Source organism: Urocampus carinirostris, chromosome 10 (genome assembly GCF_059441175.1).
Source record: "Urocampus carinirostris isolate Australia breed hairy pipefish chromosome 10, RoL_Ucar_1.0, whole genome shotgun sequence".
In the NCBI taxonomy this organism is placed as follows: domain Eukaryota; kingdom Metazoa; phylum Chordata; class Actinopteri; order Syngnathiformes; family Syngnathidae; genus Urocampus; species Urocampus carinirostris.
In genome coordinates, this window is record NC_142358.1 from 14,756,368 (window position 1) to 14,771,009 (window position 14,642).

A 14,642-nucleotide genomic window follows, 5' to 3' on the forward strand; every position below is an offset into this window, starting at 1 on the left:
ATATTGAATTGTTCTCTTCCCAGTCACAGGTAGAACATTAGTGTCTGCTCAACTTTGATACACTTGGACCACGTTGGTAACAGCTGAGCTGTTATAACGTGGGCGGTGGATGCCTTCTAAGGGTAGAGTGGGTGGGATTACTCTTTATTACAGCTTTCAAGGATTTCATAATGTTATAAGGCCATAACAGTTTTAGAGTTGATTTTTTTCTTCTGTCATTTGAATTCACATCTTCTATTCCATAATCATTCACTGACTAAAATAGTAATTGCAGACAAACAATCAAAGGGCAATTTATGGCCTTGGACGACACTAACGTGCACATTGTGGGACTGTAAGGGAAAGCTGGAGAAAGAACACGTAAACGCCATACAGAAAGGTCAATTTCCTCTGCGCCAACGGTCACTATGGACATGCTGCAAGTACAAAGTCAACAAAGCAACGTATTGGACAAATTAGGCAATTAGCATTTGGTGGCACGGTCTGAGAATGTTACATAATCTAAAACCGAGTCATGCGCTATGCACTCGATTACAGTTTGGCAAAGCCTAGGCATATTCCATCAGTGGAAAGCCAAAACCATGACCACTCGCAGACTGTTTACCTGCCAGGAGACCAACCAGGAGCGAGTGGGAGGCGGCGATGAGTAAAAGAGGTCGGCAACACATACTGTACTGTAATTGATATGATGTCTTCTGGCAGGTGTTTGAACATTATTTGGCCCGTCCAATTCATTCCTTCTCCTGTGTCCATATTAAGATCGGTGGTCTGCACAGAGAGGGAGTCACCCGGTGTGGATGAAGTCATAAAATACAACTGTTAAGATTTTAAAATCAGAGAAAACACGCAGAATTTATTTTAAGAAAATACTAACCCTTTAGGGCAAAACTATTAGTCTAACATCAGTGTAACTTGATATTTCAGCTGCAGTTACATATCATAAACTAAAATAAACATCAATTAATGTTTTAGGACAAAATTTTCTGAAAGGATCGGTCTGTATTATTTAGTGTCTCCTACCGATAAATACTTTCATTAATTACAAAGAAAACAAGGACAAACTATTTGAATAACAGTATAAACGTGCATTAAAAAAAAACCTTGAGAAGTCTGGTCAACAAAATTAGAATACTATAGGTGCTCTTTGAGTCCCCAAAATTTTAATTTTCCTTTGCTTTTTAGCACTCATTTTCTGTTGCACTACAGAATAGAGCAACATCTTGTGATCAAAGTCCTGTCCCTTTAAGGGGTTTAGAGTAAGAGAAAACAGGCGTATAGTTTTTAGAGAAAACATTAAATAAGACTTTTTGTCATGATTACCCAAGTGGAGCCACCTGGGGTAATCATGTGGCGCGCTGGAATGTGCTTCCTGATTGGTTAATGCTCCCTTTTTAAACGCGTTACGCGGAGAACTCTTGGTCTGAGGATTACTTCTGTACCCCGTAAGACTCTCCCGATTACATGTGCCTTCTTGTTTACCTGATTCTGCCTGCCTGCCTCCGATCCGACCTGCCTCCGATCCGACCTGCCTCCGATTCGACCTGCTTTCGTCCCACGCTACGATCTTCTCTTCAGTCCTGGTAAACTCGACCTGCCTTCGTCCCACGCTACGATTGATCACGTCTCCCGCTAACCCTTACGCTTCCCCAAATAAAGAACTGTACGAACGCTCTGGGGTCTCCTGCTCTGTTCTGGTCCTCCTGACAGAATCCTCCGACCAGAATGGACCCCGCGTTCGTACATTTGCCCCCTGACCAGTATGAAAGCCTGAATCAGCAGCGCAATTCCCCTTCAGAATGTGCAGTTCGGCAAGTCCTTTCCGACGTGGCAAAATTGGCTAAGGCACCTCCGGCCGTATGACTGCGCAATGACTCCCATGCCTGTCTGTTCGACTCCCATGCCTGCCTGTTCGACTCCCATGCCTGCCTGTTCGACTCCCATGCCTGCCTGTTCGACTTCGACTCCGCTGCCTGCCCGCCCTGAGTCCGACTCTTCTGAATCTGCCCGCCCTGAGTCCGACTCTTCTGAATCTGCCCGCCCTGAGTCCGACTCTTCTGAATCTGCCCGCCCTGAGTCCGACTCTTCTGAACCTGCCCGCCCTGAGTCCGACTCTTCTGAACCTGCCCGCCCTGAGTCCGACTCTTCTGAACCTGCCCGCCCTGAGTCCGACTCTTCTGAACATGTCCGCCCTGAGTCCGAGTCTTCTGAACATGCCCGCCGAGTCCGACTCTTCTGAGTTGACTCTCCTGATTTTCCTGTGTTACCCTGTGACGTGCCGTGGGTTTTTTTTTTTTTTTTTTCTGGGGAACTTCTGGAGCCGTTCCTTGAGGGGGGGGTTCTGTCATGATTACCCAAGTGGAGCCACCTGGGGTAATCATGTGGCGCGCTGGAATGTGCTTCCTGATTGGTTAATGCTCCCTTTTTAAACGCATTACGCGGAGAACTCTTGGTCTGAGGATTACTTCTGTACCCCGTAAGACTCTCCCGATTACATGTGCCTTCTTGTTTACCTGATTCTGCCTGCCTGCCTCCGATCCGACCTGCCTCCGATTCGACCTGCTTTCGTCCCACGCTACGATCTTCTCTTCAGTCCTGGTAAACTCGACCTGCCTTCGTCCCACGCTACGATTGATCACGTCTCCCGCTAACCCTTACGCTTCCCCAAATAAAGAACTGTACGAACGCTCTGGGGTCTCCTGCTCTGTTCTGGTCCTTCCTGACACTTTTGAAGAAAATACTTTATACTCAAGCTAACATGATAACAACTCTGTCATAACCATCGAAAATGCTTTATTAAAAAGAAAAGAAAAAATAGATAGAAATTGTATTAATTAGTTTGCGGGGGTACACAAACTGTTCTGAAAGACTAAATGTCACTGTGCGTCAATTCTGCTGCCTATTTGTCCCTGTCCTCGGGAAAATTATATCTTCAGCTGGAAAGCTTCACTTTTACTAAAGTTAAGAAACTTCTATAAACAAAATTATTTTTGTACTATAATTAAACAAATATAATGAAATCACTACAGTGCTCTTTATTATTGGTAAGCAAACCCGGCCACAAATCTGGATTTTGTGCCGTTATGGGACCGAACCCAATCAAGAAAAGGGGACTCCATTCAGCTCAGGAGAGCCATGCACACACCCTTTGACATTGTGTAAACAGAAATAGACTTGCTGGAGTTCGTTCGAAGATCAAAGCCCTAAAAGTACACTCCAAAAAGATTTTGCATTAGCGGAAGATTTTGAAGTTGACAGTTGTGAGATTGGCACATGGAAACAATGCATTCTATTGGCTTATTTATAAACGAATAATCACGGCATCTAACATGTCACAATTTAGACCTGCTTTCATCCGATTTAGCAAAGGTCTGTGCCACTGTAGTCATTGCATAGTTACTATCCATTCGGCGGACATTTTATATGGTTTAGAACAGCTGTCTCAAACTCAATTTACCTGAAGGCTGCTGGAGCTAGTGTCATGTTTCCACAAGAAAAATGCACATAAAAATATTCCACTGTTTCAATTTGCTTTGTTTTGGTTTCAACACAAAACATATCTAATAATATATTAAGAATTCATAGAAAATCAATCAATCTGTAATTTATATATAACATTACAGCAAAAATAAGACTTAAGAAACCAAAAATATGAGTAGAAAAAGATAATCATTACCATTCAGATTCATACGTGTGTAACTTTCTGAAAACGATTGGAACTTTCAAAATGAACTGGTCTGAACATGGCTTCTCCCCCCCAAAATGTATCGAAACATTAAATATTATCTGCACCTCTGAGGCTGAAAGTGGCAGCATCCACGCAAGTCAGGTTATCTTGAAATATGACGACAACAGTCAAGTCGTATTTGGTAACCAAGGTCTAGAAGATAGGACATATTTAACACACTTGGCTCAAAGGCAGAAATTCGTCTAGTTATGAGCAAGACTCATCGATGGTCCTCTAAACTTCCCCCCATGTTTTCGGTTTTTAATTAATATAAAATGTTTTACAGATATTGCTAAAATTGAAATAGCTGATTAATGGAATCAGCTTATTTGTTGACGATTATACTCTGTCATGAGTAGACTTGCATATGGGCAATGGGCCAAACCAGGAAGTAGTTAGCCAGTCATATTGTAGGACAGACATACATCAAGCTAAAATTTTTCTTTGTCCTTATTTACCTTTTTTCGCATATGGGTGCTTTCGCTCTCTGTCAAACTGTAATCGAGTGCATAAGCAAAAGCCTGGGCGGCAGTAGCTCAGGAGGTAGAGCGATCGTTTTAGGATCCCAGTTCGAATCCCGGCTTGTCCGTGTTACATGCCGAAGTGTCCTTGGGTAAGACACTGAACCCCCAATACCTCCAATAAGCAGGTTAGCGCCTTACATGGCTGCACAGATCACGGCCGCTATTGGGAAATGTGAAGCACAATGTAAAGCGCTTTGGGAAGTGATTGACTTGAAAAGCGCTATATAAATGCAGATCATTTCATTTCATTTCTCTCTCTCCCTCTCTCTATTTAGTACTTTTAACAGGAGCTGTCAGCCAAGTACACCGACTTTTAAATATAGTACCACTTTTAAAACACTTCCTAGATGGAACTCGAGTTTTACAAGCCAATATATATATATATATATATATATATATATATATATATATATATATATATATATATATATATATATATATATATATATCTTGTTACCCCCACACACTGTAATTGTGTTCAAATTTGTGAATCAATTATTTCACAATTTAGAGCTCTCCCTCACTAATTAGCACAGAGGTATCCATATCAAACATTTAGTATTCATATTAAAGCAAAAGCCTCAATCTACCCGCAGGACACGAGTTTGAAACCCTTGAATTACAACTTGACAATAAACATTGAATTAATTGAATTACTTGTTAATACTTTTCTCCTCCTTTGAGAAGTACAGCAAATCACTGTTTTTCTTTTATTTTTACTACATGCGACCAGGAGTTTCATCCCTCTCCAGTCCCTCCCTCAAAGTGTGTGCGTCTCCTGGACCACTCCATGCTACACTCATCTCCTCTCAAACAAACTTTCCCACACACACTCTCACACACAGATCAGACGGAGCTCCACAGGACCAATCAACAAGCATGGAAAAGCGGCTCTCTGCCTCTCTTCTCACCGGAATTGTGCTCCTCCTCCATGGATTGACGGGTGAGTGCATCTGCTGCCCGTTGTTCAGCTTTGAAGCCAATGGAAAGTTAATAAAAACTTTTTTTTAAATGAAATGCAGTGGTAAAAGTAGCTGATTTGGCATTGCAGAAGGATTTATGGACATAAAAGAAGCTGCAGATCATCTGTTTGCCTACAGAGAAAGTACTTTATAAGGTTCTGAATTTACTGCACATGACTCAATCTTCAATTTCTTAAAACAAACATGATGATGAAAACGATGTTGTTTTTGAATGTGAAAACTAACATGACAGGTCACAATATTGAATTTATAAAGTTTTTTAACCTGCAAGTTATTTGACTGAATGACTCGAGTACACTTGAACTTTGTGCTGCTGCGTTGCTTGAATGTCAAATGTCGCTGAGGAATCAGAATTGAGCAGCTCAACTGTAGGAGGATGTTTAAATCGAGGTATCAATTGGGAGACATAAATTCCCTGGATGTATTTTTAGCCCCGCACAGAAGTTCTCTGCTTTCTGTCAGCTCTTGCCTGACCCATACGTCTGGGAGAAGATCAGAGCAATTGTGATGCACATTTTGGGCAGTATTCACATGACTTTCTTGAGCAAAGTAAAAGAGGTTTCCTGCTAACGTCCCATTGTGGCTGCTAAAGGTTGTTTATTTATAGAGCGGCTTGGCTGGAAATTTGGTGTTAACAACTACTGTGTGGCTCGGTTTCTGTCGTTGATTTACTTGTTTGTGTGTCACATGCCGGGGATGCTCATGCGGCCCCCGCCCATCACCAACCTTTCCTCTCACTTCAGCACGCCCTTCTAATGCCTCTTTGTCTTTAACCACCTTTTCCTAAACTCCTCCGAGTGCATTGTTTGTTCATCTTCCGTTCACGGTCAGCCTGACCATTGTTTAGCCCCTTTTACAAGTTATCACCCCATCCAGCCCCCACGCGTGCATTTAGTAGTCACTTCCTGGACCTCGCCCTCCCACTTGCGCCACTTCCGATTAACCTATTGATTCATGACATGCCAAGGAATTAGAAATAATACAAATCATTACTTGATGTTGGGAACCTGATAAAGTCATGCTTTACTATACTTTTTAAAGTTTTGGACCTGTGGTTATTTTCAAGATATTCCATGACAAATTATTAGTTTTTCGAATCATCAATTTAAGTTAAATACTTTATAAAGCAGAAAAACACACTGACATTTCAAAAGTGAAATTAAGTGGATAGGATTTATAGAAAGTGTGCAATAATAACTTAAACAAAAGTAGGCAGGTGCATAAATTCGGCCACCCTTGTTGGTTTACTGATTTGAAAACCTTTAGCTAGAAATGTTGCTACCATACCTGTGCATCCCTGTGCTTAAGGGCTATACTAATAAATTTGACTTAACTCATAGAATAATAATAATAATGATTTCTATTAGTTTAATTATCTTATTCTATGGCAGATAATAGGCTTGTTTTTTAGCATTATGGTTCTTATTTTGTAAAAAAAAAATAGTTAAATACAACAGTGATTTCATACAGCAAATAGTTGACTTAAAGGGAGAAAATTGTCCTGCCAATGGAGCATTATCTTTGATTTGTGCGATGTATCAGTTAAACAACAATGTAATAAATGTAATCTAATATTCACTGTTATTGTGAGACTTACTCATGGTTTCTACACTTGTTATCGTTACAATTAATCACTTTACTCAAAAATATATTATATATATATCACTCTGGAATAATTACTAGACAAGGGATGATGTTGAAATGAGGTGAAACAGGCCAAATGGAGATTATATTGTAATTTGCACTGTTAATTTGTCAGGGGGGGCACAGCGGCTAGGTGGTTAGCGCGCAGCTCCAAGGTGCAGAAATTCAGGATTCAAGTTCAGCTACTGCAGCTTCCTCGTGTGGAGTTTGCATGTTCTTCCCGTGCTTGCGTTGGTTTCCCCCGGGCTCTCCGGTTTCCTCCCACAGTCTGAAAAACATGAATGTCAGGTCAATTGGCCGGTCCAAATTCTCCCACGGTGTGAATGAGCGAGCAAACTGTCTGTCCCTGTGTGCCCTGCGACTGGCTGGCAACCAGTTCAGGGTGCCCCCTGCACACTACCTGTAGACAGCTAGCTGGGATGGGCTACAGTACCTCTGTGACGCTACTGAGGATAAACGGTGCAGATAATGGATGGATGGATGGATGTTATTTTATCAGTGATTCATAGGAAAATGTTCATTTAAATGTGGCGTTTAAATTGTCTTCCTTTAAAAAAATCACATTAATTAATATCAAAGAAATATGCATTTAATGAAGAAACATCCACCCATCCATTGGGGACAATTTGGACCGGCCATTTAACCTGAAATGCATAATTTAAAATGTAGGAGGAAATTGGAGTTTCTAGAAGAAACCCATACAGGCATGGGGAGAACATGCAAACTCAGCACTGGGAAGCTGCGGTAACTGAAATTGAACCCTGCATCTCCCCACTGTGAGGCTGCACACTAACCATGCGCCTGATGAAGACACAGTTAATTCTGATGTTATTTGGGACCGTATTTATAAAAAACATTTGCATGTCACTTGGTTATTGGTCGGTGTGGGGAAATTTTGAACTATTGCACGATTTAAGTCTGCCTTTTGTCCAATCGAGACAGTCAGTTTTTGGCTTTATCCACTGGATTTGCTCATCTTTTGTCTGTACCATGACATCAGGGGAAAAACAGCCCTAACGCTGAAGCATAGCAGTGACCCAGGACACATGGACTTCCTGTGACAGCCAATCAAGAAGGGCCAAAGAGCAGCAACGTCGGGTTTGACTCATGTAAAAGGCGCCGCTGTCTGCTCCCTGCAGCAACAATTAACAGCCTTGTTCTGCCGCGACTTGCAAAATGGAGACCCGTCAGATCTGGCTGGTGATGAGCACGATGGAAGTTCATAAATGTGAAATATCCCAGGACATGTGTAGGTCTTTGGTTTACGATCCCGTCTTTTTAACAAAGGCATTTTATATGGTTCTGATTGGCTCCAATATTCACCCAGTTAATGCTCGCTTATGATATGAACTGTGGCTTAATATCGTTGCTAAATATAATCAAACTTTGCGGCATTTTAATCGCAGGATGAAATCAGAGCCTTTTTGTCACTGCAAGTAGCATTGAGTCAGTGAGCCAATTAGTTGACACTTTCAAGCATCGTGGAGCAGATCCTTGTCTAGTGGAATCGCTCACTAAACAGTATGCGTCTTTATTCCTCTGAGGCTCATGCAACGGCTAAATCAGTCCAAGTCTGTAAATCACATGGGCCCGATCTGCATCAGTCTTACCTTTAAAGGGTAGACATTCTCAAATGACTTGCAATAAGTTTTGCTGACTGAATTCTGACCTTGAAATCATCAATAATTACTGATGTAGAACAGGGGTCAGGAATGTATGGCTCGCGATCTAGATATGGCTCCTTTTGTGAGTACATCGGAGATCAAATAAGGGCTATTATAATTTCATAGATCTTATCAAATTGTCAAACGTCACACAATGAAATAAAATGTGCTGAAAAATTAGCTTTTGTGTGGAGAGTGGATTTGGTGGTTTTGTTGTCTAAAAATATATGTTGTGGTTCTCAAAAACAAAAAAACAATAACTGTTTTGCTTTCTTGGCTCATGACGTAGAAGAAAACCACCATCACTTGCTTTTTGTCCCCCATCCAAGAAGATATCCAGCATTTTCTCCCCTTTGTGTTATGAATTGTAGTAGTTGTTCAGCCGACATCCTCAGGTTTCCTTTTACAATCGGATCATTCTATTGATGCGACTCCTCGTCCATTACCGCCATTACCTGGGTCAATACCGAGCAGAGCTGGAGGCTGATTGGTGGACACAGCTGCTTCCAGGACTTTGTGCTGTTGTCATCACTCAGCCATATACATCCCTCTATTATTGTGCACGCACGCAAGACTTCAAGCCTGCAAACAATTCAAAGTCTTGTTGAATGACATATTTACGGAAGCATTTGTTTTACAGCAGTGGAAGGAAGTTGCAAGTGTGTTTTTTCATTGCACAATAACGTCGGAAACAAATTTGAATACGTCTTAGAACTGACTTTAAAGAGAAGGAAATGTTTGAAATTTGAAAGACGTAAAAGTGATATGTCTTCTGATAAGAACTTTGTTTAAAAGAGATAAACTCCTAGGTTTATTTTTTTGAAAATTATTCTGAATCTCAATTCTTTCCACAATTTGACATTGTGATGAAAATTAAACTGAAAAATGCACCTCTTAATCATTACAAATCTGTGAAACATTGCTACGCTTTAAAAGGTTAAAAGGAACATTCACAAAATGACCACTTTTCTAACCTATTATGCATATTTTATAATGCTTCAATTAATTATATGAATTATGGTACATGTCAAAAAACTATAAAAAGACACGTAGGTTTTTTTCAAGTACCTTCATTCATCTAAAAAAATAACTTGAAAATTGATTCACAATCCAAAGCAGAAACAATTTTCTTGACTTCATGGATCTTTTACCAAATGTAACATATTTATTTTGACAAAATATATCACATTAATAAGGTGTAACCACTCATGTCACAAAAACAAAAATATTCAAAATTATGTTTTGTTGAACTGAAAGTCATAAGACAAGTATGCATCATAAAAAAAACGTGAACAGAAAACCAGACACAATTGACTTGGGATATATTTCTCTTTCATGACAGCAATGATGTAATACCAGTGGCGTATATCAAACTAAAATCACTATACTTTCCATTACTAAAAAAATTTCCCTTGAAAAAATCTACAAAACAAAGATAGTCATTAACATTACTTTTATGTGTAGTACTAAGCAGAAGTTTTGGCCATCAAAGTATTGCAAAAATAAACATCACTTATGTGAAGTGCAAAACTCTGCCAAGGCCAATCTGATAAATCTCACAGCCAAGTCTATCCATCCATCCATTATCTGCACCACTTATCCTGAGTAGGGTCGCGGGGGTGATGGAGCCCATCCCAGCTATCTTGGGGCAGTGGCCAGGGGACACCCTGAACCGGTTGCCAGCCAGTCGCAGGGCACACAGGGACAGACAATTTGCTCGCTCATTCACACCTAGAGACAATTTGGACCGGCCAATTTACCTAACAAGGATGTGTTTGGAATGTGGGAGGAAACCGTAGTGCCCGGAGGAAACCCAGGCAAGCCGGACAGCCTAGTCTAGCCTAACTAATTCAAACATTAAAAATAACAAGCTTGTAAGTCCAAAATAGATAACCTTAATTTGAATATCCCATTGCTTTCTACTTAAAGATCCAGCAGTATGTTAAACATTCATTCTGTTTTCATTTATTTTATTTACTTTTGGTTGTCAGCCAATACGTCACCTGTGGAAAGAAGGTGTCAGTAATGCACCTAATCCTAACAAAATTAGTAGACGACAATTCCGAGAACCACTATAAACTCAAATTGGAACATGCACCATTTGAAAATACTGTACACATGAGTATTGTAGAAGTTGGAGGACTAAGCAAGCTATAAAAAAGGTGTGATTTATAATCTAAAATCCAATCTCAATTTTTTTAAAGCTGAAGTAAAGAATGAGCTCTGATGGATTAGGTAAAAAACTAACATCCCAACAAAGCATGTGACTCATACTGCCACCTGCTATGATACCTCAATTGCTAACGTGGGAGGTTTTAACACAGACAAACTCTTCTAGTGCCAACCTACAGCAGTCCAAAAGAGCTAACCAAACTTGATATTTGCTGCAGCTAAGCTACTCTATGAAAGAGTTCAAGTCTTTCTTGCAAGTTCATTGGTTGCAATGATATTTCTCAACCTGACTGCTGAGAAACAGCTCACGACACAAACAGGATGAAGGGTTCAATGCCGTCTGCAGATTTTTTTTCAGTAAACGAGCGTACCTTCTGAGACAGCGGAAAGGCAGGATGTCTTTTGACCCGTTTGCATTCAAAGAGCCCTTTGGTTGTTTAGGGAGGTTGACGCTAAGGTTTCGTTCGCCTCTGGAATGAGTTGATAAGAAAACACAAGCTCATCATCATCATTAAAAGACAGAGAATACTTGCTGTAAGTCAAAATGACAAGAATAGGTTTAAACAACTTAGTGTGAATTGCATTCAGCCAAAAGGAGTTAGGACGCGAGAAATATTACTGTTCCAAGATGTTAAAATATTGAAACAATATAGGGCGGAAATTTTCCTTAAGAGAGATACTCTTATGTAACGTGCGATGGGTTTCATGTCTGTAGTCAGATTAACAAATTAATGAACCAACATTTCATTCATCATTTGATTGGAAGAGCAAGAAGTCAATATATAAACTGTAGCATGAGAAAACATGTTTAAATGTCTTACTTTAAAGCACCAGTGTGTAATATTTTACAACTAGATGGCACTGTATTGTCTAATGCGAACAAAAACCAGAGCACAGCGTAGTAGCAAGCTGCCAGACAAACATGGTGGCAAATCTAGGTAGGGATTCCACTATGTAAAAGGAATACAAATTTCTTGACCTAAGATTTTTTTTTTTAATAAAAATTCATATTGATATGAAAGTTCATTTACTTTTGCCTAATATTAGAAATCAAAGATTTTTTTTTATACTGAATGAAAGTTTTTTGTACCACTAGGAGGCAATAAATGTTACACACTGTCCTTTTAACTTATGAACGAAGTCCCTGTGCTGCTACATTTGAAAAAAAGCATGAATAGATGGGTAATGGCAATTTTTTTCGTTAAAAAATCTCGAGGCACACTGCCCAACAAAAATGTTTAAGAATTAATTCCCTGCACTCATTTCATGCATTTTTTTTTAAGCTTAAATTATCATATTGCCTTAATTGACAGTATGACGTTTCATGTTATCATTTGTGGTCCTTGTGGGTCAGGAGATACTACAGGTTATTCAATTTGGTTAAGAATTTTGCTATTTTATAATGAGTTTTGTGATTTCGTAGTGCAGTGGTTAGCACATTTCCTTACACACAAAAGGTCCCCGGTTTCAAACCCGGGTGGAAACAGATGTTGGCCTGGACAGGGATGGGTGCCACCAGGGTGTATTTGCCCAAGACACACCACAGTAAATGTTGCCGCTATGACCCTAGTGGTTAAGGGATACAATCAATAAATAAACGTCAAGTTTTAGAATGTTTTTTTCTTGTTTTTCTTGAAAAATAACAAGAATAATACCCAATGTTTGTAAAAAAGATCTGCCAGTGGAACTTGCAGTAAAAATGATATTTAAAATAAGCAAAATTATGTTCAAGCTTCATCAACAAAACCAGTTATTAAATACATTGTCCCACCTGACTAGTAAGCAGAAAGTTAGTATTTAAAAGAAAACTAATTGGAATCTACTGCCACCTACTGATATGGATGCATGTGACAGTGACTAAGTTGATCACTGGAAAAGAGCAACAGTATTTAAAAATGGCAAGGTTTTTAGTTAGAAAAAAATGGGCATTTTCCTGCAGGACAATAGTGAGACCTGGCACACTGGTTGAAAATCACTGCTGATTAGTAGTGTGTACGAGAGAGCTTCCTAATACACGTGTTCTGTTATCTTATCACATATATAGAACATATTGTAATGTACAGCTCCCCTAGAGGTTGAGGATAAATTACATTTTCTACTTGAAAGCAAATTTGATTATCCATTCAAGGCATTCTTCCATGTATCCTTCCAAATTTAAAAACAATACAAAATATAAATATTACTGTAAAAGCAGTAAGAATTACACACATTTTTCAGAATCTCAGTTTTAAGAGACATCAATGTGCTTTTTGTTCCCATCGTGGGTCAAAGGTGTCTCCCTGGCCTCGGGGGAAGCCAGTTGTTCCCGTTTGTCATTCACACTGACGCCATTGCACACGGACATTGCGCTTTCACAAATGATGGACATTCCCCGACGCCGCGTGGGGTGCAAACTCACAAATGTAGAGTGCATTCCCAGGGAAAAGGGTTGGGTGGACAGACAAAGGGGTGATTGCGGGACATGTGCTTTTGCAGCAGTGCCCAAACAATCAAAATGACTTTGTACTATGTGCTTTTACTCTAAATACAAAAATAATTTGTAATAGGTTTATAGTTCCGTTGAGAAAAAATACAATGAGTCCTGAACTTGCAAGGAGAACAGGAGAGTGTACAAAAATCCTTTCGAAACCAAATTCTAAATCTGTTTCAAAAGCACTCCCTGAAACCTTTATATCAGGGGTCGGGAACCTTTTTGACTCAAAGAGCCATAAAAGCAAAAAATATTAATTTTATTTTGGGAAAGAGACACACCATATATTATGAGACAAATTTACTAAATTGCTAAACCCGCGCCCCAGACAAAAGCTTAGTCATCAGCACATTTATTTTTGATGATTTGATAAAAATTATGAAAAGAGAATAATGCCAGAGCCCCTGTCCCAAAATCAACAAACATACCACTTTAAACTTGTCTCTTTCTTGCAATGACTCAAGATCGGTTAAACTCCTTTTGACCCTTTTTTATCATACATATTGGTTTCAAAACCAGATGCAAGCATTTATTTTGTAAAAACGTCACAACATTCTGAGAATAGGGAGCCTTATGTGCTTACCTTTGGCAAGAGATGGGAAGGAGTGCTTGTACTTTTGCATAGCTCCACCCATCCCTCCCACTCACCCAATCAAATGACTAAGTTCTCTTCCGGTGTTTTGGCGTATTTACAGTTCCGTGGATTCATCATAAGGTATCTGAACACTGAACACAGATTACATAGTGAACTTTTATATAAAGGATTCTTTAGCGTTGTACAGCTAAAACGAGTTTTTTTTCTCCCCATTTTTTTTGTGTGACACCTTGACTGTAAATTGTAGTGAAAAACGTGCCATATATATACTGCGAAGTAATCGTTGGCCAGTACGTTCCAGTTTGGCTTTGCGTGTAACATAATAGGATAGACGGATCAAGTTTTGGACAAGATGGAGAAATTTTGCATGCAATCAAATCTGTCTCTGAGCCACAGATACTCGTAGAAAGAGCCATATATGGCTCGCGAGCCATAGGTTCCCGACCCCTGCTTTATATTATCGGTAACTCATTTACTACCAATGACGCCTATTCACGTCAATGATTGAGACCTCAATCCTCTATTTTGCCTTCAGGAAGGTACTTGTAATAAGTTTGTAGATTATTAAGCACCGAAAAAAGGACAGAAACATCAATGAATTTCGCAAGGTGTACAGGAAAACCACTCAATGAGAGTCAAAATAATCCAACCCTGGCACAATAAGGAATCTTATTTGCAGGTGTTCAATCGTCAAAATAAAGCATCCTAGCGTTCTAAGCATTTTTTATTGCGAGCAGGCAGAATAAGAACAAATATAAAACTCACTTTGAATAAACATTAAATCTTTTTCCTTTCAGCTGGCAATGAGTTAACTCTCCAAAGTTACAAAAAGCAGCTCTGCCCTAAATGGTGTGGAGATCAAAGAA

The 14,642-nt window shown here is 39.6% G+C and overlaps 1 protein-coding gene and 1 long non-coding RNA gene across 6 annotated transcripts in view; one reads left to right on the forward strand and one right to left on the reverse strand.

Moving 5' to 3' along the window:
* Positions 1-277: 277 nt before the first annotated feature.
* On the reverse strand, positions 278-9,121 carry LOC148357896 (uncharacterized). The gene is made up of 2 exons (XR_015851533.1): positions 8,995-9,121; positions 278-768 (listed from the first exon to the last, which is right to left on the reverse strand). It is a non-coding gene; the product is annotated as an uncharacterized LOC148357896 (long non-coding RNA).
* The window catches only part of mcamb (melanoma cell adhesion molecule b), a 45,814-nt gene continuing 36,224 nt past the window's right edge, over positions 5,053-14,642 (forward strand). For all 5 annotated transcript variants that reach the window (XM_088345749.1, XM_088345750.1, XM_088345752.1 and 2 more), the window contains exon 1: positions 5,053-5,191. In XM_088345749.1, the coding sequence (XP_088201875.1) occupies positions 5,128-5,191 (64 nt within the window). In that variant the 5' untranslated portion in view covers positions 5,053-5,127. The remainder of the gene's footprint in view (positions 5,192-14,642) is intronic.